Raw genomic sequence first — 27,656 nt, 5'->3', positions numbered from 1 at the left:
GTGGATTATCTCCCACAGTCCAAAAACACGAGGACTGGGTTTAGGTTAACTGGAGATTGTGTGTGAATGAGAGAGTGAAGGGCTGTTTGTCTTTGTGTCATGACCAGGGTGAACTCCATCTCTCACCCAGTGTCACCTTGGATTGATAATCACCTTAGTGTTTCTCTGCCTCTCACTTAGTTGAATTATTGAAGCAGGGGATTGTGCAGATACAAATTGGAGTAGTGCAGCTCGAGTTGAACTAGCCTACACGTGTCGCTCCATATTTAGAGTCGTGCACACTTAATCGCTGGTGACCAGTTTACTCTCACATGTAGGTATGTTGAGCAACATTCATAAGTACATAAAATCTTATTGACACATCTACACATTGTTCTGAGAAACTCTGCATAATTATTTCAGTTCCTTTTACACAAACGTGTGTACAATATGAAGAAATCTACCAGCATCATGTACTAACAATGGCGACTCCCAAACTTTGCAGTCCACAAGGTTCCTCTGGTGAAAAGAATCAAAAGGCGTATTCAAAGTATTGTTATATCCAGATCATTGCAGATATTTCTTCAAGAAATGAAAACAGCATGAAAGACCTTGGGTATGTTTGTTTTGTTAGTTTTCTGTGACCTCAAAGTAAAAACAGCGAGCTCAAGTATTCTGGGAAGCTGATGATGTAGTACAGCTGGACGATTAACAGGAAATGTATGGAAACCGACTTTTATAACCTCTTACCGACTTAATCTCACTTAACTTGATCTTACTCATGCTGGTTAATTCTGCAAATACTTTGCCCAATGCATGAATTCTCAAACGTTAACAATAAACACCAACACTGAAGTTATTAGGATCTGAAACTAAGTTTTCTTTGTGCTTGTTTGATTCACTCAGAGTTTATGAGACACTTATTTAAACAGATTGAAAAAAGTACAAAAACATTTTGCACACATGCAGTTCACCTGCCACACACAACTCGAGACTTACAGCCGGGACATCAGGGTTAAAGTGACCGGAACAATCCTGATCACACCCCCATCGATTTATTATTAATGAACTGTGATCGTTGTGTGAAGAGCGATGAGAAGAGAGATGAGAAGAGAGATGAGAAGAGAGATGAGAAGAGAGATGAACACACACACACAGGAGAGACGTTCTTCCTGCAGATGATGACGCCACACTGGGTTTTAACTTCATTGTTAGGAACATAAACATGAATTCAGCAGGTTTTCATAAAGATCAGTTCTGTGTGAGTGATTACAAAACTTCAGATGAGCAGAGTCTCTTGTTGTTTCGGCATTCTTCCACCAACAGCAGTGTTTGCCCTTTCCAATGATAGTGAGCACGGTGGGGGGGGGGGTTGCAAAAGTGTGGATGTCGCACTGACGCAGCAGAGACGCAGCAGAACGCTCACAGACGAGAGAACAAAGAGCAGGAGTCATAGTTTCATTGTCATCAAAACGTTCTGGCCTATTTTCCAGTGTTTCAGACGTGACTGGAGCATTTGGCAGCAGCGCAATTCAAGACGTTTTCTCGGAGGTTCTTGGACACTAGTCACGCCACAAACTAAAAAGTCCACAGCTCCCATGGTGCACTGCGGAGCGTGTAAAATTTGATACAGCTGCGATATGTTATATGGTGATTTTCATAGTTCTTGCATAAAGCGTGTCCCAGTTATTGTTACTCAGATATGATTTATTATTGGCAAGGACAAAAATACTTTCCCTTCTTGACCCATGTGTGAATTGATGCATGTGCAGGTTGTGTTTTAGTCCCATGTTGAACAAGCACATAAAAAACCCTCATATATCTCATGTATGCAGTTTAATCTTGAAGTTCTTTTTCATTTGGATGGTAAAAAATTTAATTAAAGAAGGTGGAATTTAAGATGTTGAATTATTCCTGTTTCTGTTCTGTTGGAGGAAACATCTGGTTCACATCCCAACATTATAATTTAATTTTACAAATGTTCAAGATATCGCGATAATATCATGATTCTTCTGCCCACAATAATCATACGCTACAAATCTGATATCCTGAAACCCAACTCTTAATCACGTGTGTGGATTTTACTTGTACTTCTTGCTCTCTAGCCTTTACACTGTTTCTCCCCCGACTCCACATCTGGACCTTTTAGAGCATGTTGAACTTATCAGGTGAAAAAGCCACACTCCTGCTGGTCTTTTACCTTCAGCTGTTACTTCTCCTCTTCACATTAGAAGGTCCAGTTTCAGGTTGTGTCTGGACGGAGTTCAGGAGGTGAGGTTCTTGGCTGTAAATCGCTCAGATTACCAGATGTTCCAGGTTTCCGTACACACTAACTTCCATCTGGATTCTCTGGAGGGGAAAGTTTAGGGGGAAAAAAAAATGTGTCTTCATTTCTTGCAATCCCATCCTCAAACGAGACAAGATTGGATTTTTGCCTGAGGAATGAAACATGTAATTTAATTGCTGTAAATGATCTGTACACACATGATGTGGAATAAATCCTGCCGCCTAATATTTGCTGTTGTGTCTCGATGTGGAGAAGCTGCAGAAGCTGTCACTCGAGTACATGAAAACCAATCGTTTTCTTTGAGTTTTTAAGGAGAGGAAGCACGACTCCATTATCCACAGTGACATTAGACAATCTTTAGACTTGTCATTCAGCGGAATGGAACAAATGATAGACAAGCTGCCTGGAGTGAATGGAGCCAGCGTACCTCTTAATCTGTATGAAGTTTGATCTCTGCCAGGAGTATTTCTATTTCACTGCCTCTTCCTTTTCTGCAGAAATTGCAGATGTCCTGATATGATTCAGCAGTGTCTGTCTGACTAAGCTTTCAGTCAGATATGCAGACATGGCCCCGGTACAGTTCCCGACAAGACATTCCTGTCTGTTTCCCTTTGACAGGGCCTGTGCATCACTCCCACACTTCTGATCGCGGTTTTGCAGAGCGACAGCCAATTCTTGTCCTCTGGGGGGGTTTGTGTTAAAACAGTGAGTTTTAAAATGGCGAGCACAGATGGAAACGTCAAAACGAAACAGAAGTTGAGGAGCTGGGCCCTCGTGAGAAAGGAAACAGCCCAAAACACTTGATCTTTAAAGAAGACCTTGGTCCAAAAAGCCTTTGTTGTACTTGAACCAAAACTTGCTCATTCTGTCAAACAGGAAATACTTTTATCTCGGTCACCCCCCCCACCCCACCCCTCTGTCCTCTGGGCATTATTTCCTATGAGAGAGATTTCGAACATTTTTTACAGCATGTGTCAAAGCTGACTTCTTGCTAACCTTTAGAATCTTGACCACAGCAATAAACCCGTTACAGATTCATCTCTCCTTATGCCCTCCGTTGTCATCCAAGCCCTTAATCTTTACACCGTGGCTTCCTCCCCGAGCGGATATATAAGTATTCATCCAGCTTGGAGGCAGCGAGAATGTGACACAGTTGTATAAGGAGAAATATGGCGTTGTTGGGAAGATCCTATAACCCGTGTTTTATTGGTGAATAGAGAGGCGAGTGCTCTCTTGGAGGAGAGGTCATAAATGCACCATATCAATATCAATATTCACATTCCCTTTATTGACTTAACTGTTTTGTTACTTGTTGTTGTTCATGATCTCATGTCGTTAAATTAGTCTGGATGTGCTGCATGCGTTTTATAACTTAACTGCTCCTCCGTGTCTGGGAATCAGATGCTATTTTTATTTGCGCCTCTGCTCGTGGCAGATACAGTGTGTTCAGTTCACGCCGGCAGAACGAGCAGGGACGCTCCTTTGTTCAGCTGTTGTCATTCACAGTTCTCGCAGATTGGATTCATTTACAACATCTACATCCCGACAGTCGCAGACCTGTTCAGACCTTTCCGTTGTTTGGGATTTGTATTGTTTCTGGTCTGATTCCAGAGTGTGTGTTTGATGCACTCGCACTTTTGGCCAGTGTGCGAGTATGTGTGAGTGTGTTAAACAGATGCAGCCCTCCGCCACTTGCCTCAGGTGTGAGAGAGTTTCCACCACTTCCTCTCTCTTTCATCCGACGCCAATTCACCTGCCAGGTGCAGGTACACACACACACACACACACACACACACACACACACACTGTAAAACCTTTCTACTGTCAGCTCGCACAGTCCCATTAGTGCAAAGGCAAAGGAAAATAAAAGCACAGCTGTACTCAAGGTAGTTTTAGAAATTCGCTCATATTATTTGTTCTGTAGATGAAAATACCTCAATATCTTTTATAATGGGTAAAAAAAAAAAGGCTCTGATTTGAAGCAGAAACAGAACGTGCGATTTTTGGACATTTAATTTAAAATGTGGACAGTGTCCTCTAAGTGGACACATTTGATTAAAATGATCATTTGGTTTTGAGTGTCACACAAATATAATAATTGGTTCATATCGTCCGATAAAATCAGCCGATATGAACCTTCACAGACATTTTGGTATCTGCGTCTTCCAATATGAGCCAATATGAAAACTTTTATTTCACAGAATATACTATGTGGAAGAAATTTGCATTTTAATTAATATTTTTAGCAAAACCTAAGTTTTTTTTTCAAATCTTAAATCACATTCTGAATGTTATTTCACTCAGTATGAGCGCTAAAAAATCCCAATCTGTTGTGCTCTAATAAAAGTTTTATAAAAGATCTACCTTATTAAATGTGAAACGTGAAATATTTTGTGTCATGTGTTGACAAAGAATGAATCAGGTTCCATAAACCTCGTACAGATATAAAAATCATTAATTATCAGACAAGGAGAAAATCCCTTTTGCCCTATTCGTGTGTTTTCCATTGAAAACAGATGAAATCACTGGCTCGTTGATCAAAGTGCTCGTTCTCATGAAGTTGTTGACACAGTGGACTGAGTTCCCACCAGTTACCAGAGAAGAGTGGATGATACAGGCGGCTCCACTTGCTGGTGATATTCTGTGTAGTGGCAAAAAAACTAACTGCTTCTACTACTCAGCTAAAATCTGTAGAAACCCCAAAGAGACAGTGAGCTTTTCAATTACACCACGGCCGGCAGAACAGACCCGTGTCCTGGTCTATCTTGGGGTATTTTTTTACGAGACGCTGTCCCACACAGCAGGAACGTTTTAGTCACGCTCTGAACTCTGCAGCCTTTTTCTAGAAGTCCCCCTGGGAAGTTTCTGGAGAGATGTGCAACCAGGTTCCAGCATAAAAACAATGTTTATCTCAATAATTCTGAGGCTGCAGTGCTCCAAGTTGTTGTTGGCACACTCTGACTCCAGATGGGCCACCTCTCTCGCTGGTAAGTGGACTAATTATTCTCTGTGACGATGCCCATCAGAATAGTGTCATCAGCATATTTTAGCAGGAAACGCTTTTATACCCGTCTCTATTTTTAACACCTTTAGTTGCTGCTCTGAATATATTCTGTAGCATAATTAGCAACTTGTTTTCCAGGTAACAACACGACCATGAACGGTTTGAGCAAGATCCGGGAATTTGCTGTGAGAGCATGTAGGAGGATTTCCTGGGTATTGTCTGGGGCAGAAGTGTGTACGCTCCTGTTCACTAAATACCATGTAGATGTCAGAGCTCAGACAAGCAGTGTTGTGAACTTACAAATTCAACCTCCCATTCTCTGTTGGTGGAGGTGTTCCACAGGGCACATTTTGACATTTGAGATTGGAGGCCATCGTTTTCAGCATTTTGTCCAAGAAGGAAAAAGCTCATGGCGCATAAATATTAATTGAACCGGCCGATGCTGCAGGAATAACTTATGCTAATTCAAAAACTTGAGGGCTATTCACCTCTAAGCAATTTGTTGATGAGATAAGTGGGGATTGGGGCCCTGGCGTACTAAAGCACAGTGAAGTGGGGAAGGCTCTCTGTGGTTCTGTGGCGTGTCGGATACACGAGAGTCCACTGCCACACACAATTAGCTCTCCACTGCAGACCTGGGAGGCTGATGATACAGGGGAGTGCATTAAGCTGTGGGGAGTCTGCATTTATCATGTGGAATTAACTGGAGTCTTCAACCAGGAATCAAACCAGTGGAGGCGTTTTTAGACAAGGACACTTGTGTCAAGTCATTTATTTGATGCACTTTTTTTTAGTCTAAATGTGCCAAAGTTTTTATTTTTAGTCGCGGTATCAGCGCGGCCCAGGGGACAGAGATGACAGTGTGTCGATCAGTCAACGACTTTCAAACTGGATTATCTACTATTTCTGCTAATAAGATGAATGAATGAGGTGCACACACACACACACACACACACACATATAAATATAAATACATTTATATAGATCGCTGGGCAAAGAAAACAATAACAATTTTAACACTGTAATGTATATCAATAGCAATATAACATATATTTAAAGAGACATCTTTATTAAAAAGGCTTGGAAACATGGTATGACTGCTGCTGATGCATTTATATATATATGTATATTTATATACATGCTCTTTTATTAAAGCTTAGTGTCAGCTCTGACGTCTCTCTCAACATTTTAAAGAGCGTCATTCACTTAATACTAGTATAATACTATATATGTTTTTTATCACGTAAAAGGATTATGTTACCTTTTATCCTTTAAGTAATACTTATCCTGCTTTCGTGTCAGGCTGTCTACCATTTTGAGTATATGTCACTTTTTTGTTTCTCTCTGGCGCTCAGCTCCATCACCGTTTTTTAATGTTTGTCCGACTTGATCCACATTTGAAAACATGTCTGACCCTCCACGCTGGTTCTGATGCGTCCATAAGTCTAAGAGCCGGAAATATTTATACATCATGGTGTTTGGAAAAGTAGTTTTTAAAAAATGAGTTTTACAGTTCAACAAGGCCAAGACAACGATCTGAGAATATTTTTAGAGACGTGTCGGAGTCTTGGCAAATTACACGAAGTTGCTTATTTTCTTGATGGACAAAGATTCAGAGAAGTAAATATACCAAAAATAAAAAATAGGAATTCACTGATGTTGCAGGTTTTCACATTGAGGCTCTGTCAGAACAAACCATTCAGACTATTCAGTCAGACTTGTCAGAAATATTGATGGAGGAGTCAGTATTCATTCCCACTGCTGGTGATGTTTCTGGTTTGCTTCAGCAGCCATGAGAATTGATTCTGACACTAATGGTGATGTTGGCTGAATGAACGGGGGCAGCTAAACATTGTCACTCAATGTTAAATCTGCATTCTTTAATTGGATTTCAAGGCTACAGAGCACCTGTTTAATTGATCTATAAGTCTTTGTGTGTTTTCACTAAATTATCTTCATTTGCAGGCTTTAAACAACACACACGCCTCAGACTTGGTCCGTGTTAGTTTTCCATCTTCTGGTCTCCTTTATATTTGATATTCTCTGCGGCCCCTCATCCCCCTCTCGAGTTATTTGCCGCAGTCGATATCCATCTTCCCAGCGAACGACAGGTGTTGTAGAAAAGTTCCTCCCGCAGATCAAATGGTCGGAAATCAAGATGCCTCCTCTGCGTGTTCCCTGCCTGGTGACTTTGAAGGAGATTGGGCCTCTCGCTGTGCTCACACAGGCACCTCACTTTCCCCAAAACCAACGTGAACACAGTTTGATTGAATCCAAAACCGTGACAATAAAACAGGTCGGCTGAACAAGAGCTCAGCAGAGTTTAGTTATGTAAGACAAGTAGAGCAACGAGCATCTTATCCTCACACTTTCTCCTGCTGCTGCGACTCAACGCACCGACTCACACGTTCATAAGTCTCTCACTTTCTCCATCTTTCTTCCTCACGCTGGCGTCGCTCCACCACTGTGTCCTTCCCGCTTATTTCCGACTTTGAGAGTTTAGGACTCGACTGATCGTCTGAAGTGAAGCTTTGTGTCAGAGTAGAAATTCTGTCTGGTCCTGTCTCTGATACAGCAACTGATTGTGTGGCACATTAATGAACAGCACTCCCAAAGGAAACATGCAAGAGCAACAGGGATCCTGGGTATTGATTGAAGTGGCTCTGGTGAGTGTCTGTCGATGCTGTGTTTGCACAAAAGAAACACACCCATGGCAGAGAAACTGCAGAAAAAACTAAATGTGAACTGAAAACATTGGAAGTTAAACTGTTCTCTTTTCTTCTGCCTGCATTGGATCCATCCATTGTGCTCTCCCACAGGTGTTTTTTGATGAAGTGGCTTAATTGTTTTTTTTGCATTTATTTTCTTATTTGAATTTTCTTTATTTTTTACATTTGTGTGTGTATTTCACAGCGATGCACCTTTTCGGCCTCAATTGGCAGCTGCAAGAGTTGGACAACCAGCCGGCTTTTGAAAACGGAGGAGTTGGGAAGACAGGGCCCACTCAGTCGAGCGTAGTGACAGCTCTGGCTGCTGACGGTGAGGAAATTAAAGACCCACATCTGAATAAATGATCAGTTAAAGTTCAAATAAGCCTCTGAAGTACGAATGCTCCTGTTTTTATTCTTTTTTGCTTTTCTTTATTTAGTAATTTAGTGTTTTGAGCGTTAAAAATATATTTTTGCTATCAGGGTCACATCTTTCTTTTCAGAAATAAAGTCGACAAAGTGACAGCAGCGTGCCGGGTGTTGAGGTCAAACTACGTATATATGAATAAAATGAGGATTCCGGCTATAAATGCTTTTTTTTATTTCAAACTTTAAAAGGTTTAACGATCCTCAAAGCACAAACTTTTAAATAACCCAAAGGTTTAAATGACAATTACAAATGACAGAGTGCAGCAGCAGACCATTCAGCCTCCTGAATGACAAGAGTGAAACGTTCGATGCTTGACACTCAGTCAGCCTTTAGAGTTTAGTGAGATCTTTTCACCTGCTGAATACTAATTGGTGGATTCCAGACGGCTTTGTGCAGCCTAATCATAATTTTTTGGGACCATTGTGTATTCAACAACAAGCAGCCGGGCCCCTCTCTGCTCACCTTTACAGCAAAAACCACCTAAATTAATCTCTGAGCACACGGCTGTATTTGTAATGCACAGCCATGGAAGCATTAATTGAGTTGAGTAGGCCAGGCAAAAGCTCAATTGTTTAAACTGGGCTAGATTTAAATCCTCATAAGTACTGCTAATTAAGATAGCATGAGGCAGGTTTTGGACTGTTTAAAGGCAATCAATAGCTGGCTATTATTCTCCCCAGAGGTAAACTTGGCTTCCAGTCTTCAGTTTGACTGAAGCTAAAGTGACAGGTAATGGCCTCATTACACAAACACACACACACACACAGAGGCATATAAATAATCACGGTCTGGCACAAACAGATACGCTCACTCTCACAGTATTAACAGCCCCCACACCCTGAAATGCTTCTTACAAGATGCAGGAGCAAAAGGTTGATTTGTTCTTACGTTGCGGGACGACTCTGCATCATCCTGCTAACGAGTTAAAAGTAATTCCTGGCGTAAAACAAAGCGCGCAGCTGTGTTCCTTCGACAATAGAGCTTTGGACAGCAATGACTTTAAAGGCGGTTTAAAGATTTTTCTTCCTAACAATGAAATCTGTTCTTGTAATAACACCCTGCAGGCGACGGTTTTTCATGCGAGCATGAGTCATATTAAAACCGGCCATTCCTCCGTCTTTTGGCGCGGTAAGGACACAGTTTAAGGACATCATTCCCCAAATTGTTTTGATTTGCTGTTATTGCTCTGGAATGGTGGCACTCAGTATATCTGACAGATTCCATTTAGACCTTATCTGATGCCGAGCCTTACTCTATGAGTCACCGGGACCAGAGAAAAGATGGGAGATGCGGCCTGTTGGAGTCTTATAAAAAGCCAATTATATCTGGTCATTTTTTTCAGAGAGCAGTGCATCATGGGCCGCGGGGAACCATTACTTTTAATCCTGTCTTGCTTGGTCACTGCTCATTTGGGGAAAGATGTGACTGCGTTATTGTTCGGTTCCTGCTTGAATAAAGGAATCTGATTACACTGACAAGCAAAAGATAAAACGCAGCATTTGCTGATATCCAGATATCAGATTTAAACAAAAAGCAATATTGTGTCTGAGATGAATGTGAAGGAGTTTACTGGAACACAGTGTGATGAGCAATTTATGACATCTCACCTTAACTGTGTTGTTTTGACTCTTACATAATGTGCGGGTGGTGGGGGTGTGTGTGTGTGTCTTCAAGGAAGGACAACCGTGCTGCTCCAGGAGAACAACTCCATCGATACCGGACAAGTCGACATCGGGAAGAGGGCGGGTCAGAGCGTCCCACCGGGGGTGTTCTGGCGTTCCCAAGTCAGCATGGACCAACCACGCTTCCTCAAGTTCAACATCTCGGTACAGAAGAACGCGCTGATCGGAGTCTACGGACGAAAGGGTCTCGCTCCATCTCACACGCAGGTAAAAACCTTTTTTAACATATCTTTTTAAAACGAGATTAACGACACAACGAGTCTCCAAAGGGAAGAAGATATAAAATAGAATTCCACTCAGCAGAGAAAATATCTCCGCCAAGGCCCAACAGACCTTAAATTCAATCAAGCCAGCACCAAATTGAATACACTCATAGATATCAGTTCCCTAAATATGTCAGAATTGTTTAATCATGATCCGTCCATTATTCCCTTGGAGACAGCTGGATCTGCCCCTTTGTCCAGATCCTGTTCTTTATCCATCTTTTCACCAAGTTTTGTGGAAATCGTTTTTTCGTGATCCTGCCAACAACAAACAAACGGACACTGATGAAAACAAAACAAAAAGGGTTTTTCAGCTACAGCCTTTTGGTCCAGGATAGCAAATTGTTCATAGTGGTGGCATTAGCTATTTGAAGGCAAATTTCTCTCGTGAACAGTATATATTTAAATAGTATATATTTTAATAAACTTTCAATAGGGATTGCATCATATTAAGGACGTAAAAGCAGTGTCATTAAACCTCCATTATTTATTTATCTTTTCATTTGGTTCCCTGGAGGTTTTAAAAGACAGAAACTTAACATTAATGTATTTGATCAATAATCATAATATAGAGATCTGGGATTAATAAATCCAATACTGCCTTTTTTTCCCTGTTTTGGTCTCTACCAGCTCCAAAGGGAAATATTTGTCGGTTTAGTTGTTAAATCTCACTATTTTATTCATAGCAACAATTAAAAACTACATTTTTCTCAGAAAACATCTTCCCACTGTGTCTAAAAATAGCTGGAGTGATGAAAATGAACTAAAAGCTGCAAGAAGCTGAGGGGAACTGATGAGTTAATGATAATAATAATTCTCTGTGGGTTAATAACTACACGCGACCCATTCCACATTTAATGTAACCATGTGATCAGCTGTGACGACAAGAAACTGATTTATAGCAGCTTTAAGGTTGAGCCCATTTCTCTATCTGCATGAAACTTGTTTCTAGAAGTAGAATCAAAACTGAATTAAAAATACTGCATCAAATATTGTAAATATGCATTTTAAAAAATGGTTCTTTATCTGTTGATCCCTTATTTGAATGCTGGACATGCATCCATGATAACTGAGCACCAGTTTAGTTTCTCCCCTCGGCTTCGATTTGTCCGTGTGTGGACATGCACTCCCTCCCCCCTTCCGCTAAATGTCTGCCATTTGCAAACTGGAGTGTTTCCAAAATGTCTGATTTGTCACTTGAATGACATTTTCTCTGGATCTGAATGTCCGATGTCTGGCGACGGTGATGGAAGCACTCAGACAATAGCCATTTTCCACCACACTTGACTGCAAAAGCTCTTAGCTTCACCTTCTTGACATTCTCTTTCAGTAAAGATGGGCTTCACTCAAGTGTAGACAGTTAGGGCCACTCTTTGATGGAGGAAAGTCCGATGCCGCTGACAACAGGTGAGCTGCCTTGCACTTTCAAGGTGAGAAAAGGAAGCTCAACAAAAATCAAAGACTGAAGGGTACTAATTAACCAGACACTACTTTTATGTTTCAGCCGATTGTTACACAGACACTCAAACTTGTCAATGCTGGACTCAGTGTCCATTGTGGCTACCTCTAAATTACATTCAGTTCAGGTACCGCGGGCACAAATCAATGCATTTACTTAACTGAGCATGAAAGACCCCAATGAGAGAAATTGACTGTTAGTCTTATTCACAGCTTGACAAGACAAAAGTCTTTCCACCATCGTATAGACTTCCTCCATCTGCTATTGAGTGTCTGTCTGTGCTGATACAAAGCAAACAAGTTAGACCGAGCAAACTTTTGTATTTCTTTCCACTCAGGAATTCGTACGCAGTTGTTATCAAGTACCAGACTAAGTTGGTTCAATCTAAAGTGTGAGGAATTTACAGGCTCTGAGTGTTCCTCCTCCCTCTGTGAGGCATCCGCCAGTCTCTCCACGCTTGGTCTCTCGCCTGTTATTCGCCGGCATTGTTGGATTGAGATGAGTTGGGGCGCTTTCACACCAGCTAATCGAGATGTATGCACTTGGCCTGGAGGTTCAGGGCTTGTGGGATGAACTGTTTTATTACTTCTCCCTGAAGCCAGCAACACAAAGAAGTCAACTTCCGCCAGGTTAATATCGCTCCCCTGCCCCCTGATCTACTCAAAGGGGTTTAAATCACAGCGTTGACTTCCCTCTCTTAATGCTCTCCTTCCTGTTGTTTGCCAATCAACTGAAAGATTGCATGGGTCCATGTTTGTCACATTCCAGACATTCCGAACTAAATCCTGTTTTAATGTGTTTTTCTTTTTTTTTCTCCTCGTCTTGTTCTTTTAACAAAGTCCATTGTGTTTCTGTGAGGCTGGATGTTGTGCACATACTGATTTAGAGCTCTGTTTATTTGATGGATGGCCACTAGGGGCCAGAGGACCTCAATAAAACAAGGTATAATAGCTCAGTTATAAATGTGTTAGCAAATAGTTGCCAACTTATGCATCATTCATTTGGAGTTGATGAATGTCAGTCGAATGTTTTAATCTGATATGAGCCAATATGTTTATCATACAGATTCAACACTGCAGAAGAGATGTGCAGTTATGTTTACATTTCACATAAAGACATTTATGTTCATTTTGAGTATTTAGTTGTATGAGTATTTTTTTATTTATAATAAAGATTATGCTTAAATTGTCAAATATCAAACCTCAGTTAAATCCCCTCAGGGCTGAGCAATGCAACATTTTTTGATCTACCATCAGTTTCTTATGTGTTTGCCATGTGTTTGAATTTACCATCTTAATTCCGTTAAGAGTTTAAAACTAAAACCGCTGTCAGGAACAGAAATAATACATCGATTGAAATTTTATCTTGCTGTAATTTTTATAGCAATATAAACCAGCCCTAAGTCCCTGATATCTATATGAGCATCAGCCCCAAGAAATCCATATTGGTTGGCCTCTATTTAGGTGCAAAATGAGTCTGTCTGCCTTTTGTTGTGGGGAACGTAGCTTGCAGTTGTTTTATTTGAGTGAAGATTTGTTTGTTTTCTTCTTTCAGCTGAAAAAACACCTTCTGCTCTTGGAGAAAAACTAAATAATAATCAAATTGAGGCTGAAAAGCTAAACAGAGCTGCAGATTTAAGAGAAAAAATGTGATTCAGATAAACGTTCCTATATTACACCAATATTGCCAACATAGAATTTTATTTTTAGACAGTTTTAAAAGTTCAAGCATTTACACCGCCCATTATTTCCTATTTAATGAAGGGGAAATTACTATAGTCGGTAAAAACTGTAGTTTTTCTGTAATTTTCCCATATTTTATTTTGAGAGGGAACAAAATTACATGTTTTTTTATTTCCCCCATTTCTCTCTCTGCGCTTTATTACTTACTTATATTATTTATTTATTTATTACTGTGGGCATGTTTAGAGCTCTTGTGGCCTTCATGTGTTTATGTGACCTGCATGTGTAGGATCCTCCTGAGGCACAAAATAAATCTTTCCGTGTACAGTGAGGTAACGATCGTGCTGAACTGCCTCTACTTTCTAAAAAAAACATGTCACTTAAATTATTTTATTCTGTGTCCGCTCTTTTAAAAAAGCCCACAGTCAAATTTAAATGACGATGTGTGCCGGTTAAAAATCAATGGTTAATCAAAGCTCTCTGCAAACAGCCTCCTCGCTGAATTTAAATCTGAACTCTTCCAGAAAGTAGCTGCAGTTCCTGTGCGTGCGCATCGCATATCTTCCAGCTCGAGCCTTCACCTTCGGCTCGGTGCATCTGTGTATCTAACAACTGCTTCAGCCGGGGGATCTGTCTGCATCTGCCGAGCCGCTCTCCAGCCTTAAAGCCTGTTGGGGGATTGCTGGTGTGCGTTACAGTTTTCTGCTGCAGTGCTCTGTGCCCTAACAGCTTCACTCAGGATGAGGTTCAGGTGTAGAGCAGGTGCAGCGTTGAGAGCAGATGCACCGCTTCACTTGGCAGGAATGACCGGTTACTCTTTGTTTATCCCGTAAATCAATGTTTGTAATAGACAACATGTATATACAGAGAGAGAGAGACTGTTGAGTTGTATTCCCAGCATGTATCAGGAAGAGGATACAAGCTTGAGATACTGTGCATAAGCTGCTGTCTGCTGTATATTCTACTTATATTAAAATGAAACATGAGTAAATGTTTTCACAGTCTAATCACTCATCTAAGTCTACCAATGATTTATTAATTTAATTATAAGAAGATAAATAAAAAAGATGTGTATTGTAGAAAAGCTTTTTTTAAATTTATGTATCCTAAATATATTTGTGCAGGTCCACCAGCTCTGAACAACAACACATTTTAAGTGCCTGCGTCCACACAGTACATTAGCAATGTTAATTTAACAAATAATGAAAACAGCTCCCCCTTAAGTGCTCTCCCATCAGAGTTGACAATATATTCCTGTAAAAATGTGGAGCATTTGTCCTCGAGCCATATCAGCTCCACCGGTGAACAAACAAATCTCCCAACAACATCTGTCAACCCCATAAAACAAAAAACAAACTGTCACAGAAAAATCAACATTTGTTATACTCCAATATTTGCTGTGTACACAACCTGCCCATGGTTTGTGTCTTGAATCACAACTTTGAAGAATTTCCTCTCGGGCCGTGAAGAAAATCACCAGAGGGGCTGCATTCAAAGCATCTAAACAAAAATCTAAACTTTTTGAACTCTGTCCTCTTTACTGTCTCATTCAATTACACCCACATTAAAATAACTGTCGACTGCATCTGCTTGAATCTGCTCCGCCTGCTGTTTTGCAGTACGACTTTGTGGAGCTGTTGGACGGCAGCCGGCTCATCGCCAAAGAGCATCGGAGTCTGAGCGAACCGGAGACGAGGGCGCGGCTGGATCATCCGGTCGCCGTCCACCAGGCCGGATTCATCCAGTACCTGGACTCGGGGGTGTGGCACCTGGCGTTTTATAACGACGGACGCAGCGTGGAGGCGGTGTCCTATAACACCATCGTACAGGGTACGGGGACACACATCTGCTGCGGCGGCTGATGAGTGGGATGTGAATGATGTGTAATGACATGTTTGGGAGATTTTAATTTCAGCTGCGCCTGAACAGACAAACAGTGAGGCTGCTGGGAAACTGTGGCAGCCGCACAAACAAGCTGAGCTTTTCAAACTTTGCGCCCCCCTGGAGGCAGATCTAAGTTTTCACCTGATGGTTGTGGATTATTGTGCTCGACACTATAACACGAGACCATACACGACATTGATCCTTCCCTCCTAACAACCTCTTCAGTGTTCTGAAGTCTGTGAAATTTCCTTGTGGGTTTTTTGAGGTAGCAGAATCACTAAGGCTGAGTTAACGTTTTTTTTTTTTTTTCTTCATATTTTCTGTTTCCTTCGGGGAGTTCAATTGATCCGGCTCCACAAATATGAAGGTATCGACGTGAGAGGTCAAAATTGCCTGGGTCCACCACTCGGCTCAATGAACATCCAGTACACGCCTGAGTAATAACAAAAAAGTTTGCCCTCTTAACGCAGATCAAAAGGAGGGGCCCGGTCTTTCGGGGGGGCCCTTTATGAGCAATGGTCTGTTGAATGGACACAAGATCTGTCTGTAGGATGTGTCAGATTAACTTCAACTCACAGGGGATTTGAGCTGTAAACACTCGGGAGATTGCATGGCTTGTGTTGGCATGATCAGTCATTCAGGGGGTTGTGGGGGGGTTGAGGCGGAAGGGGAGACAGGAGGAAAAGGAAATTGTGTCAAGGAAATGGAATTACTTGGTCTAATATAAAATGCCTGTGTGGCTTTTACTTAACATGGCTTGGATTGTAACAGTCGGGCAGCAGCATGCATGTTATGGAAGCTTAGACCTTAGTGGGACGTGGACAAATAGCTGTAAATATATGCCATGCCTGATACCAGCGCTGCAGATAAGAGATGCTTAGAAAGCTTAGATTTATGCAGCGGGGGAAAAAGAAAAGTTGGTATCTCTGGCAGAATTTCTTAAACTGTACAGTTGTCAAAGAGGAATTTCAGATTTGGAATAATGTGACTCTAATATATTGTAACTGCTGCACCCACAGAATCTGTCATGGAGTGCACACACAACTGTTACGGGAACGGAGAGTGTGTGGCAGGATCGTGTCACTGCTTCCCAGGATTCATTGGGCCGTACTGCTCCAGAGGTAATTATTAAGCACTTATATTCTTATTCTGTCCGGTCGGTGAATGATTTAAAAAGGGTTAGTTGACCCACAGTTTAAAAATAACTTTCTCCTAGAGATCTTCCGACACCATTTCACCCTCCAAGATACCGATTCTGACACCTGGTCGGTGGCAGTAAAGTGCAACTGCTGTTTTGGAGCAGATGCTGGTATTGAAATATTATTTAAAAAATAATAATACTGATAACAAATGTTGTTTGTATTGCAATTGTATAACTTAAAATGTAGCTTGTGGTGTTTTACCTGAAAAAAGAACAGGCGAAACATTAAGCTAATCTTTGCTTCTAGTCGTGTGTCGAACATGTTAAGTTTTATGTTTTTGAGATTTCTCCTCCACCAGAACAGAAGCAGGGTGGATGGAGTCTTGTTTTTGGTGCTCAAAGATTCAAACAACAAGAAAAATCACTCTTGTTCCCCCACGAAACTGTGTCTGGCAGAGCTGGACCAATAAATCTTCTGGACTGTATTTATCAGCCAGTATTACTTTATTGCAGATGAACTGGGACTGATAGATGTGTCAGCCGACAGGTCTCAAGGCAGTCAGCACTGAAATGTTCAAATGTTTCGTTTGAGGGAATTTAGAAACCGTGTCAACATTGACAGAGAACACTGACTGTGTACAATGTGTACTATTTGTACATGTATGCATCAACAAAGGTAGACACACAGCATATTATTGAAGATTAGTGTAAACACAGTACGAGTAAGAAATACAGACACCAGTGTACAAATACACAAATGGAAAAAACAACAACAAAGCTCATTACACTCAAGCACAATTAGAAGCAGCTGATATATTTTTATCAGGTTTTTGTTTCTATCAATATCTCTATTGACCTCAGGAAGTAGTTTTTCTTGCTCACTCTGACTCATCCACTTACGTGACCTGGCTGCGTTTGTTAAAACTACTTTGAATCAAAAATATGTCCCTTTGAAAAACATGTTGCTTTTAAATCCACTGAGGAACAAAGAAGACATTCCTGTTAGAAATGTCTCATCTCCATTAAAATGGAGCGAGACGTTTGTAAAGAGATAAAGTTTGACAATAATCTGTACGACGTGGGAAAGAGAAAGTTGTAAAATACGTGGAGGAATTTTTTTTTCATTTTATTTATTTAAACATTTTACTTCTGTTCAAGAAAAATACAAATAGACCTCGATCCACTTGATGGATCTGACACAAGTCCTTCAACTCTCTCCTCAGCCTCCTGTCCGGTCCTGTGCAGCGGTAACGGCCAGTACACCAGGGGGCGCTGCCAGTGCTACAGCGGCTGGAAGGGCACCGAGTGTGACGTCCCCTCCTCCCAGTGCATCGATCCACAGTGTGGGGGGCACGGTCTGTGCGTGGCGGGAAACTGTGTGTGCAACACGGGCCACAAGGGAGCCAGCTGTGAACAAGGTAAAGAAAAAGCTTCATCCCCGTCGGACTTGAAGCAGTTAGAAGCAACTTATTTCTGTTTGAGCTCAGCGGAATCGACACAGTCCATTGGTGAGACAATCTGTGTTTTCAACTCCGCTGAGCAGATAATGCTCTGGATGTTGTTATTGATACCGTGTGTATCAATTAACCACGTCCAAGAGTTAAGAACACATTAGGGTGCCGACTGGAACTGATTGTTCGGGGCCCATTGATGCAGTCACCTACTGAAATGTGCCACAGCTGAAGACACCTGTTAAAATCGATCGGCCAGTGACATCTGTTCCTCAGGTTATTGAGGAGGGTCCGCTCCTTCTTCTTCTGTCTCGTCGACCACCTCCCCCCCTTCACTTCAGCGCATTTAATGTTATTGATCCTCGTGCAGACAAAAGGCAATTATCAGCTCAGATTTACATGTGCAGGTCGTTGACCTCACATGTAAAGGGATATTGAGTTCACTCGATGAGTATATTGCGTTTTTTTAAAGGGAAATCGTTGGGGAGGAAAAACGTTGGCTGGAGGAGCTTGAATATGTTGCATGCAAGAGCTCCGATGCGACAAATTGGTTCAGCTCAATAATCAATATCAGTGTCCAGGCAGATATGAAAATGCACAGAGCAATCAGCTCCAGAGGAAGCACAATAACATTGTCCCAATTTTCCCTTGTTAGTAATGGGTTGATTATGTTGGTCATAATTGCCAATTATGAACCTATATCAGCGAGTTGATCTGTAAATTGTTAATAGTAATTGATTATATCTGTCTAGACTCTAATTGTGCTCCTTTTCCTCCTGCCTGTAATGGGGTGTAATTATGCTTTTAGTCTGTTGGAAACACACTGTAATGCACCACACAGGAGATAAGTTGAATATAGGGTAGAAAATTACTACCAGCCACTGATGAAACACGCAAAAATGTAAGGCTGCAGCTCACCGGCCATCGTCTGGCACCTAAGCACTTCCACTCCAAGTAGGAATTTCGGCTGGTGGCGGCCAGGGTAAATAAGCAGGTTTGATATCCTGTCTGGATGTGGTAAACTGACGTGGCTGTCGCCCTCGCTGTGTGTCCTCAGTGGACTGTGTGGACCCGGCGTGCTCCGGTCACGGAGCCTGTCATCATGGTGAGTGCCACTGTAACCCGGGCTGGGGCGGCATCAGCTGCGAAATTCTGAAGAGCACTTGTCCGGAGCAGTGCTCCAGTCACGGCACCTTCAACACCGACTCGGGGACCTGCGTCTGCGAGGCCAACTGGACGGGCGCCGACTGCTCCATAGGTCAGAACACGTCTCACTGTCTTTTCATCACTTACAACTACTGTGCTGACTCTCTGTCGGGTTTAAGGCTGCAACTGTAATTGTTTTCATTATTGATTCATTGAATAGTGTTTCTATTATTCATTTGTTCAATTAAATGCCCACTAATTGTGAAAAAGCATCCATCACCAGGGGACGTCTTTGTATCGCTTGGAAAAAGATTAAGTTTGGCTTTTTAACTCAAAAAATGAAAAGACTTTAACAATTAACTCACAAATAAATTCACCAACAAATAGTTTCAGCTCTAATATGATTATAAATATTCTGATTGCACACGTTCTTCGTTTATTAACATAAATTAATAGAAAATATACACATTACATGTTGGCTTTAAATGAATTAAAGGGCATATTGAGCTACTTAGGGCTGTAATCTTTCATCTGAGGTCTTTGATTGATTGATTAATTTATCGATGCATTAGTGTAGTTATTTGATCCGCTCCACTGACTCCTTTCAAACAGCAGAGTCACGTCTGTAACGTCTTGTTTATTGTTTTCTGCAGATGAAGTTTGAGTCCCTGTCACGAGTAGTTATGTTATTCAATTTTTTCCAAATCAGCCTGGTACGTCAACATGTAGCCGCCTTTTTTAAGACACCGGACGAATAAATATTAAATAGTAACGCAACTCAAAATACAAGATAAACTCACAGAATGTGATGTTTGCTTTGATTTTTTAATGATTGGAGGTAATTCATCATCTCTGGTGAATGTGTGTGTGTGTGTGTGTGTGTGTTTGTGTGCACCAGAGATGATGAATGGAAGCCTGAGTGACTGATGGGTTCAGTCCAATGAGTGATGTGCTGTATGTTACACTCCTGTCAGCACCGTGTCTTATAAGCTGTAGTTTAATATCCTCCTATATCACATTCAGTGAAGTTTTACTTTTGGTGTGATGGGGCGTAATGATCTATATAAGCTTTAGGTCGGGGCACTAATGACATCATAAGATGGGGAGTCATTTTCTGAATATCTAAGCTTTAGATTGTCTCGATCGTCCTGTGTCCCAAGAGAAATCTTGGAAAATGTGCATTTCGCACCATATTCGTTTTGACCTTGAACTTTGACCCAGTGGCTTCTGAAGGTAATCATGTGGAGATGCCCTCCAAAGTAGTAATTCCAATAAGTGAGGGGAAAATCCATCCATATACACACACACGCACACACACACACACACACACATACACACACATACACATACACACACACTCACAAAAACAATATCCTGCTTCCTGCCAAGCCAGCACGCAGGGTAAAACTCAGACACTTTCAGGGGTGTGAGGCGACAGATGTTGACATCTGATAGCTACGAGTCACTCATGCTTGGAGAGTGATGAGAACTAAATAAAGGACTGATGGCAAACCTCAGTCTGCTCTGACACTCATATCCTCCTCATGGATTCTGTGAGCTTTTAACACTCCATGTTCACCAGAGAAAACAAAGTCTGTGGTTTCAGTAACAAGATCTGATGTCAACAGATGTTGATTTTGCTCTTAATCTCACTCCGGCTCATTTACAGTATGTTGTCTGTGGATTCATGTGGATTTTTTTTTCCCATCACGTGTCCATTATCAAGCAACTTACACTTTGAACCCAAATGAACAACAATGCCACAGCCTCAGTATGTCTCAGACTGAATACATCGAACTGTGGGTTATCACACCCTTGAAGTTGAGTAATCAACACCTGTAGAAAGTGTCGGAATGACAGAGGAAATGTTAACGACAAAGCTTTTCCTCCACATGTTGTGAGACCTTGTGTTTTTTTGTTTTTAAAATCGAACAAACGTTTCTGAGATTTGCTCTAGAAAAGCGTTTCCCAGACAAAAATCATTATCTGTGTTTATGTTTTATTATTATTACAACAGTTTAAAAATAAGGAATCCAAAATAGATGTGCATTTATGTTTATATTTAAAATATGTCTATTATCTCGATTGAAGTTTTATATATTGGTTTGAATTACCATTTTATTTTGTATTGCATTTATCTATCATCATGGGTAATCTGTAAAATATCAGGTACATTTCTTTGTCATAAGAGCTTGTGACATCATCATTTTTTCTTTTCTTTTTTTACATTTATATTAGCCAATATAACTATAACCCCAAAAATCCATTTGGGTCATGCTCTAATTTCCTCTTAACCTTTTTTCCCGGTAATGTATATATTTAGAGGAGAGGAGACAGTCGTGTATTCCCTCGCTGCAGAGCCTCTTCATTCGTCACCTGCTTTGTATTCAGAGAGTTTGCCTTTCAACACAGGTAGATGACATGTTAGTTCAGAGGACGACCCCTCCCATCTGTTATCTGTGCCTGAGATTCAGGTCATTTATGCACTGGTTTTTTTACCCCCCCCCCCCTCGGCTGTGTCGAACCCAGAGGGAGAAACCCCAGAGCGGCCGCACCGGGTCGAACATTTAAAAGCCGGAGTTGCAGTTTGTTTCTGTCAGTTTAAAGGCTGTCCAATAAATTTCTCTTGGCTGAAATTCAATTGAAAAATTAAAGCATAAGGAGGCTGGATGGTGCTTCTGATGTGATAGATGCGGGTGCAGACCTTTAAAAGCAGCATGCGGCCGGTTTGGTCGGATCCCAAAGAAAGAATGATTGTTTCTGTGAACAGTTTTTCTTTTTCTTTCTTTCTGTTGTGTCTTGCATTATTTTCGTTTCCTTTTCTTCTTCTTTTCAAAGCGAGGCGAGTTGTTATTCAGTTAAATCTTTTCGATATTCCAGACACAACCCTCTCACTCAGCAAGACGTCTCGGGCCTGTCAATAGCACAACTGACGACTCTGGCCTTGACGCCGTCCAAAAGTTGGGGAGTTTACCCACCTGGGCGGGCGGAGGATTCCTTCTTAATTAATGCTGCAGTTCTTCTTCAATTAAATAAACTTTAATTAACAAGCGCATAGCATGCATCGACCACACACAACCCCTATCCAGCGCGAGTCAGGTGCATGTTAAAGGCAGATAAACACTTTTGCACTAATGAAAAATTGATTGCATAGATTCTATGGGAAGGAGGTATCCCTTTGGAATCTAATGACTACCCTCCAGAGGCACGCTTAATATTCTACAGTGTCGGCTCGACTTAATCAGAACCATCCAAGGTCTCTCAATCGAAGAAAAACTCTATTCACAGAGCTGGAAACAGGCGGCGAAAAAGAGCCTGGATAAACGGGATGAGTGGGGGTGTAGCAGTGGTAGAAAATAATCAAAAATACATGAGTCAAATCTTTACATATTTCATCCCTGACTTGTTTCATGTTTTTTTGGCTAATTTGCTTCCCCCGACCAAGTTTGTCAAAGAGTCACAAACTTTCCAGTGAAGAGGTTCCATAAACATCCTGCAGCAACCAGTCTCTTAACGTTTGAGGACGTACTTCAGCTACTTTCCTGCAGCACACTGACGGCTATTGTCGCAGCTCCACGGCTCCGCTGTTCACAAGCTTTTGATAGAAGCTCTCGGTTCCAGCAAATGAACATTTCCCATTCTCACACGAGAGCAGCCGCAGCTTGTCGAGCGGCAGTTTTAGCCTCGTACAGCCTGATTTACTTACCACCCGTGGGTTTAATCATTTGAGGTTTTTTTACTTTTCTGAACATAGCGCAGATTCACAGCTGCTCGAGCTCTTGAGGGAAACATATTGAGCCCCGAATAAGAAGCTGCTCAAACCCACAACCCCTCGCCGCCGTCCGCCCATGTTCTCAATGCAAATGAGCTTTCAGAACATGCAAAAGCTGAAATGAGTTGTTTCAGACACACGGTAATTGCTGTGCTTTATTGTTCTTGTGCTGTGAATTTAGACCTTTTTTCCATGATGGTGGCTTTGGTTTATTTTTTTTTTACGGCTTCTGCACTCATGAGGAATGAAACAGGCCTGTGACATTACTCTGATAACAAAAAACTACAATCATTTCCTGTGCCTTCACTATTATTCCAGCGTAATTACTCCGAGTTTACTAACATTTTGTGTGATAAGCATTGACGCCAGTTCAGATGCTGGTGGTTGCGCTGATGAAAAGCAAATTGAAGTCGTTCTGAATTTCATTTTACATGAAATACATGTAAACTGTTTCTTTTTGATGCTGCACATTGAGATTTATCTCCTCGATGTGCATTCGAACACAGGCTCCTTCAAAGTGGCTTTACTGCTCTCTGAGGACTCGCTGCAGTTCCTCTCTGTGTTACTCAGAATTTACACATTAAATGTCAAGAGCTGAGAATTTAAGGCTCTTTATTATTTTCTGAACCATTGACTGAATATAAAGATGGACGACACGCCTGCTTCCCAAAAGTGAAGCCAAAGGGGCTTGATCGCCCCCTGGTTGCAGGCTCCAGTACAAGTCATAAACCCCACCTCCTCCATGTTACTGGAAGGGACACTGGTCAAACATTAAAACTCAAACACGGTTTCTGTCATTTCTAGTTGTTTTCACGCTGGTATATGGCCAAGTATGCATTTTTCTGGTGTGTTTGATTGATTGGTTGGTTTGTTTGTTTGGTGGCTGCATCTCAGGAGGTAGAGAGGGACGTCCACTAATCAGAAGGTAGCTTGTTCAATTCCGCATTCTGAACTGTCCTTGGGTGAGACACTGAGTACCAAAGGGCCCCTGACGGCTGTGCTGACAGTGTATGAATGGTTTGTGATTGAAAAAAGCTCTTTGTATAGAAGAGCTTTATGTGTGTATGAATAGCTGAAAGTTCTATAAAGCACAGTACATACAGCCCATTTAACCATTCAATCATTAGCTATTTGATGCCATAACAATGGGGTGACATGTCATATTTTTCAGCAGAGACTTGCGATTGGTATGACCTCAATACCATGGCTCCATTCCATGATTGCTACCACCATGCATCTGGGATATTTTGGCTTAATTTCTTAACAGTAGGAGGAAGTGGAGACACGTTGTTCGTCTGTTTAGTCCATGCTCTGAATTCACAATATTAATAACACCAGGTTGTTATATATGGTGATTAATATGATACTGTTTAGAGGTTGTCCCTTTTGTTCACCTTTTTTCTCAATTATTAATTTTGTGTTGATGCAAAATGGCGTCTGAATAAAAGTTGCTTGGAAATTCTGTTTCATCGGAGTTTCAATGCTCCATCATTTCACGTCAACTGTGTCCCAGTCGACACTTATTCAAAAACTGAATTGGGTACAAGACAAATCCATTGAGATCCATAAAGCAAGAGAGGAAGCTGTAAATGATGATATTTTCCATGTGAAATGATGCCGCTGAAACTTTCCCTTAATAGATGGCAGTCATTTTCAGCCTCTTTTGATGAAATATTATCTCACATTGCAGTTGTTGCCTCACGACTAAAGAAACTAACACGTCTCAGCAAACATCAGAGCATTTTTCTTCACTGGCAGATGCATCAATCTTTGCAAAATGAAAAATATATAAAAATATTCCAGCACAGGAGAAAAAAACTTGGGGTTTCACAAAACATAAGCTTCATGTCTCCTTGGCGTTTTCTCCCTGCAACAGAGGTGTGTGTGGTGGACTGTGGTCCCCACGGCTCATGCATCAGCGGCATGTGTCACTGCGAGGAAGGCTGGACAGGACCAGAATGTGAGCAGAGGGACTGTCACCCACGCTGCATCGACCACGGAGTCTGCCGAGAGGGCAAGTGTGACTGCCACCAGGGCTGGACGGGTGAACACTGCACCATCGGTGAGCCGCAGTGACGCACACACACAACACTGTACACCTACACACACTTGACAGAAGGGCACTGAGTCCAGGAAGTTCATTTATGGACAGGCTCTAAATGGCAGCTGTGCAGTGTGAATGTCAGTGTTTTGAATACGGTTTTAAAGATCGTGTCATAGTTCTGTTGCTGCCTGTCGACTCCCAACAATTGTATTTGCGAGACAAACTAGATTTGCACTCAGTGGAACACATACAGTAACTACACCAGAGCCCAACAGCAACAACTTCTAACCAGCTGCACCAAGTTCATCTTTAAGATTCATGATTTATTCCTTAGGAAATTGGTAAAAATGTCAAAAAATCCTCAGCTCGCATTAGAGAAAAAAAACTTTTTAAAATCCTCGATCTGCCTCTTTTTCATGATCCAGACCAGAATTTGATGTGTTCTCATCTGGCCTGTGTCCCATCTGTTTTATCTGGCTCATTAAGTTTTGTGGAAATCTGTAGTTTTTGCCAAAACCAGTAGGCAGGGTCGAAAACCTCCTTGGTGGAGGTAATTTACTGATACTTGGTTTTAAAAGTAAAAGTAAACTGCTGTGTAACTTACGGATCAATTTCCAAAGATCTCGTATGAAACATTCAGTCCAGCATCTATATCCTTGGATTTTTTGTTTTTTCTAAAACCTAATCAGCTCCGTCAGAGACTGAAATTAATTGATACAATTTTAATTGAGTGCTGTTCTTCAGCGCAACTGTGAGTTACTAATTCTTCATTTCAGCTTTATGTTACTTTATACTTAAACTCCACCAGATTTCACTGGGGAGGTTGTACTGAACTGAATATTTTTATGAATTAGATGAACCAGATGGTGCGTTGAGTCCATATCTGCTAACACTCGATCTCGCCATGTTAGAGAGAGTGAAAAGGAAGTCCTGGATCTGCCCCTTTCTACAAATCCACTCCGAAACAGACTCTTCTTTGGGTCGTGCCCCATCGCTCCACACAATTTAAATCAAATCAGTTCAGTAGTTTTCCCAGAATCCTGCCAACAAACAAACAGAAACTCAAGGTAATTAGATAAACAATATATTACACTTTAAAGATAAATTCAACCTTGAGCAGATACAGCAATTACATCTTGTTGATGTGTTATTTTACTAACTAAATGCTATAAACTCCTGAAGGGGCCAATATGCATAATGAAGTAAATATCACTGTTCATATGTGATGCTTTTACAAGGACCTTTACCTGTATTAGTTCTGCTAGTTTCCATTAAGTGAAGCCTTTGAATGTAAATCCTCCCGTACACAGTATATACATATTGTTCATATTAACAGCCCAGTTGTTCTTTTCTTACAAGCAAATGCTGTAGCTCTAGACGCACACCTCCTCGTGAATTGCCGTGTTGAGTCAGATGGGCATGAGTTAAAAACAATATTCATGTCTGTCAATAGAGATAATGTAATTGAAAATGTATTTCACATCCAAAAGCTGCAAATAAAAATATGTTTTAAAGGATAGATTCCACTGAAAGGAAACAGGAAAATGTGAAATATCCTTGGTTTCACCCCGATGGCCTTTGGTTTTCTATGCTCCTTTCAAAATCCCTTCCTTCCTGCATCAACTCACATCAACTTTGTGATATTTTCTATCATCCATTTAGATATTCAACCTTTTAGACTGCTCAAGTGATGCTCCTGTATTAGCAAGTCAAGGGCAGGTATGTAGGGAGCTGAGAAGCCACGGCTGGGCCTCTCTGGAATATCATTTTTGTGAAATGGCGGTGCTTCACCTGGCATTAATGAGAATAATGACTTCTCAGGTGTCACTTCCTATCGACCTTTAACTCCCACCTCCTCGACACCGCGCCCTCTGTCAAAGGTCGTGTAGTTAAACCCTGACACGCCTCGTCCAGCAGCGTTTCCCCGAGTGTCGTCGCCAACCTCTCAATGACGACCTCTTCTCTGAGAAACAAAGATCTCGCACTCCAAACCATCGAACCCAATTATGTATTTACAAGTTCTCTCCTCCCCTCCCTTCCTCGCGTTCGACGCACATCCATCTCCGAGGGGAGCGGAGATTGTGAGGGAGAGAGTTGACGGCGGGGTCACATTCCTGATCGTATTAATCTCTCCCTCCTCTGGGCAAACTGCGCGTCATCCATTTTCTCTTTCTCTCCTTCTCAAGGCCCCCATCAGGAAAGTAACTCCTTGTTTTGGATGCGGTGGCGATGAATAGGTGATCGCATTTTACCTTTTCTTGGGAGAACCGAGAAGCTTATTTAGTCTTTCAAACCCTGAATGACTGCCACTTGCACAAAGCGCCTTCTAATCACATTACATGGCCAAAGCTTGAATAGAGGACTTCCTCGGCCATTCTTTTGTCACACGCATCAAGATCCTGTTTTATATGCAAGCCTTAACCCACTGTCGCCGCTTTCTCAGCAACCGCAGTTTACCACGAAGGTGTTTTTGATTCGGTGTTAGTGTGCCGTCGCTCCATCGCCGTGCAGTTGTTGAAATCACTGAAGTGGAGATGACTGCGAAATTGAAAGAAAAAAACAAAACAAAACAACAACAACAACAGAAAAAGGAGGACTTTAGTATTCTGCTTCATGATGCGTTCACATTAGAGTGAGGCTGAGACGACATAGCTCCTGACAAGCAGACAGTAAAATGTTTTGAAGCATGCCCAGATGAAAGTGTCTCATATAGTCTGAAAACAC

General features: G+C 41.5%; 1 protein-coding gene across 9 annotated transcripts in view; it reads left to right on the top strand.

Moving 5' to 3' along the window:
* Positions 1-27,656, top strand: part of LOC109627387 (teneurin-3) — a 149,115-nt gene that overhangs the window by 73,356 nt on the left and 48,103 nt on the right. For 8 of the 9 annotated variants that reach the window (XM_069531376.1, XM_069531375.1, XM_069531374.1 and 5 more), the window contains 7 exons: positions 8,184-8,309; positions 10,083-10,297; positions 15,114-15,324; positions 16,398-16,499; positions 17,743-17,937; positions 19,028-19,228; positions 24,765-24,950. In XM_069531376.1, coding sequence (XP_069387477.1) covers positions 8,184-8,309; positions 10,083-10,297; positions 15,114-15,324; positions 16,398-16,499; positions 17,743-17,937; positions 19,028-19,228; positions 24,765-24,950 — 1,236 coding nt within the window. The remainder of the gene's footprint in view (positions 1-8,183; positions 8,310-10,082; positions 10,298-15,113; positions 15,325-16,397; positions 16,500-17,742; positions 17,938-19,027; positions 19,229-24,764; positions 24,951-27,656) is intronic. The other variant, XM_069531377.1, reaches the window with a different exon arrangement.

The sequence above is a fragment of the Paralichthys olivaceus genome, chromosome 9 (assembly GCF_024713975.1).
Source record: "Paralichthys olivaceus isolate ysfri-2021 chromosome 9, ASM2471397v2, whole genome shotgun sequence".
NCBI lineage: Eukaryota > Metazoa > Chordata > Actinopteri > Pleuronectiformes > Paralichthyidae > Paralichthys > Paralichthys olivaceus.
The sequence above is the reverse complement of the archived record's forward strand: the minus strand, read 5'-3'. Positions and strand labels throughout refer to the sequence as shown.